The sequence below is a fragment of the Primulina eburnea genome, chromosome 16, assembly GCF_022965805.1.
Source record: "Primulina eburnea isolate SZY01 chromosome 16, ASM2296580v1, whole genome shotgun sequence".
Lineage (NCBI taxonomy): Eukaryota > Viridiplantae > Streptophyta > Magnoliopsida > Lamiales > Gesneriaceae > Primulina > Primulina eburnea.
This window is the reverse complement of record NC_133116.1, coordinates 9,873,433-9,876,400: the sequence shown is the minus strand read 5'-3', so window position 1 is coordinate 9,876,400 and position 2,968 is coordinate 9,873,433. Positions and strand designations below refer to the sequence as shown.

Below are 2,968 nucleotides of genomic sequence, written 5' to 3'. Positions count from 1 at the left end.
CATAAGATGAAACAGTATGAATCTTGGAGAATGGTAATTAATTTTCAATAAAATGCACGTGACGACTCACAAAAATTCTTCCGGTTGACATGTCATAGCACTTATAACCACGATGGTTATGAGGGTAACCTAAGTAAGCACAAGGGGTGGAGCGTTGTTGTAGCTTGTTAATTTTGGAGGAAGAAAAAAGGGGAAAACAAAGGAAACCAAAAACGCGGAGATGAGAAAAGGAAGGATCTTGTTTATAAAGAATATGAGTTAGAGATGAGTAACCTAGAACTTTGGCAGGGAGGACATTGAGAAGGTAGGTAGCCGTCTCAAGTGCATGGTGCCAAAAAGAACCCGGAATAGATGCATGTGCAAGGGAAGTGCGAATTATATTATTGATTGATTGAATATGTCTTTCGGCCTTTCCATTTTGAGGTGAAGTGTAAGGACAAGAGAGACGAATTCAAAGGCCATTATCAATGCATAATCTTTGAAATGAACCATTAACAAACTCTGTACCGTTATCACATTGAAAAGTTTTGATGGTTCAAATTGAGTTTTGATAAGAGCATGAAAAGCTTTGAAGTATGGAAAAACTTGTCATTTTTTAGCAAGAGGATAGGTCCACAAGAATTTACTAAAACCATCAAGAAAAATAATATAATAGCGATGCCCAATTGAACTTACAATAGGTGAAGTCCACAAGTCACTATGAATAATATCAAATGGTAAAGTAGTAACTGACATAGAGTCACTAAAAGGCAACTTTTTAAGTTTACCATGAGGACAAGAGAAGCATGATTGTTTAGAAGCTTTATTACAAGAAATTAAATTGCTTTGACAAAGAGAATGTAAAACATTGTCTCCCGGATGTCCAAGACGATTATGCCACAGGGTAGAGGACAAAGCCGTGAGAGCCGAGGGGGAGAATGATTTCGTGGGTTGATTATTTGAGAAGATAGGATATAGATCACTCATGCTGTCACATCTCATGATTTTGGTCCCTGTCTGTAAATCATTCACAGAAAATCCAAAAGGATCAAATTCAACAGAAACAGAGTTATCGGTGGTAAATTTACGAACCGAGATGAGGTTTTTGATGAGTTTAGGAGCATGTAACATATTGTTTAAGGATAAAAGTGGGTGAGGTTTAGGCAAAAAAGTACTTCCATGACCAATAATTGGAATCAAATGGCCATTGCCAACAACAATATGATGATGATTATTGCTCGAATTAAAATAAGAGGAAAATATACCTTGATCCGTCGTCATGTGAGATGTCGCTTCGGAGTCCATGTAGTAGTTTCCATCTGGCTGAGAGAGCGACATGGTGTGCATGGCTGTGTCGACATCCGTAGGAATGTATTCGGCATTAGACGAAGCATAAGAAGCTGTATAAACCTGCTGAGGCCTTGGGCCAAGAACACCAGATGCCCTATTAGGGTAATTTTTCCTAGGTTGTTGCTGCCATGGACTAGAAGGAAATGGGCACGGTGGAATGGCCCATGGAGCTCCCCATTGTTGATGTGCCCAGTTGCCCCAAGGATTCTGCCACTGCCAGGGACGTGGCTGCTGTGGGTTTGTGGCAAAAACAGAATTTCCAACGCCATTGGCGGCGCCACCGCCGTTATTCCTTCCACGGTTGGATTGGTAGTTACCTCGCCATAATTTTTCTTTTTGTTCTTGCTGTGATTATTATTAGTCCTGCCGGCAGTATTGGGTGAGTGAGCATCATCCAAGGGTTGAGTGCCATTTGCAGTGGCGAGTAAAGAGGTTGCGCCACCACCCTCCTTGGCTGCAGCACTTTTAATTGTTCTTTCCCGCAATTTAATGCGAGACCTGCAATTTTCAAAGGTAGGCAAAGGATCCTGATTCTGAATGTAATCAACAACCCCAGAATAAGCTTCCGGTAACCCTCCCGTGAGTTTAAGAACGAGACGGCTGTTGGTCACATTTGCATCGACGTCGGCTAATCTGTCCGCCAAAGATTTCACATGATTACAATAAGCATCAATGGATGAAAAATTGGCAAAGTCGACAGCGGCCAATTCTTCTTCGAGATGAGTAGCACGAGAGCCCTTATTGTCACGAAATATGCCCTCTAAACGCACCCATGCAGCCTCTGCAGAATCGTCTTTAAACAAGATGGCATGAAGTAAATCAGGAGAGATTGTACTATAAATCCATTGCAAGACAGCGGCATCGAGACGCCGCCAAAGTTCAGGGTCAGCAGCCTTTTTGGCTTCATATATCTCCTTTTCTTTAGCCTCCGTTGGGGGATGAATGTGTTCAAGGAGATTATGAACCCTAAGTTGAACTTTGAAAAGTGCAGCCCATGAATGGTATTGCCCTGTCTCATTATCCAATGTGATGGGAATGACTGATTTCACATTGGTTATGGAGAGGGCAGGGTCAAATTTTTCTTTGATTTCAGACATGATGAGGATGAATGGAAAGAAAGGAAGTTAGAAAAAAAGAGGTTCGAGGGCTGCGTGAGTAGGGAGAATCCTAGGAATAGAAAATCCTAGAGCTCTGATACCATGATAGAGTTAATCCCTTGCTTCTTCTCATTCATGAATGGGGTTAATATACAATGTACAAACGTAAATTAAGGATAGAGATATGTACAATAATCAAGCTAATTATAAACATAAACTAAGCCTAGAATATTGCTAGAATATTGTACAAGCATGATTTTAGGCTAGAAGAATTGTATTATCTAACATGCGGCGTGGGTTACTTCAGCGCCGTAGCTCCTGGCTCCATTAAGAACCCTTCACGATCAAAAAATCTCAAAACAATTATCATATGTTCTTTGTCTGATATGTCTTTAGCCTTATCAATCAAAATAAAAAATTTTGCACTCCCAACCTCTTCACATATTTTCTCTCACTCTCTCATCAAGAATATGCAAAAAAACTTTTGAATATCTGATGATGTATAATTTGCATTTTTTGGTGTTTTTTTTCTAAAACAACAT

The 2,968-nt window shown here is 40.2% G+C and overlaps 1 protein-coding gene across 1 annotated transcript; it reads right to left on the bottom strand.

Annotated features, from left to right (window-relative positions):
- Window positions 1-621: 621 nt before the first annotated feature.
- LOC140816963 (uncharacterized) lies at window positions 622-2,707 on the bottom strand. The gene is made up of 2 exons (XM_073176483.1): window positions 1,245-2,707; window positions 622-996 (listed from the first exon to the last, which is right to left on the bottom strand). The coding sequence occupies exon 1, from the start codon at window positions 2,424-2,426 to the stop codon at window positions 1,257-1,259; it is 1,170 nt and encodes a 389-aa protein (XP_073032584.1). The 5' UTR covers window positions 2,427-2,707; the 3' UTR covers window positions 622-996; window positions 1,245-1,256.
- Window positions 2,708-2,968: the final 261 nt, after the last annotated feature.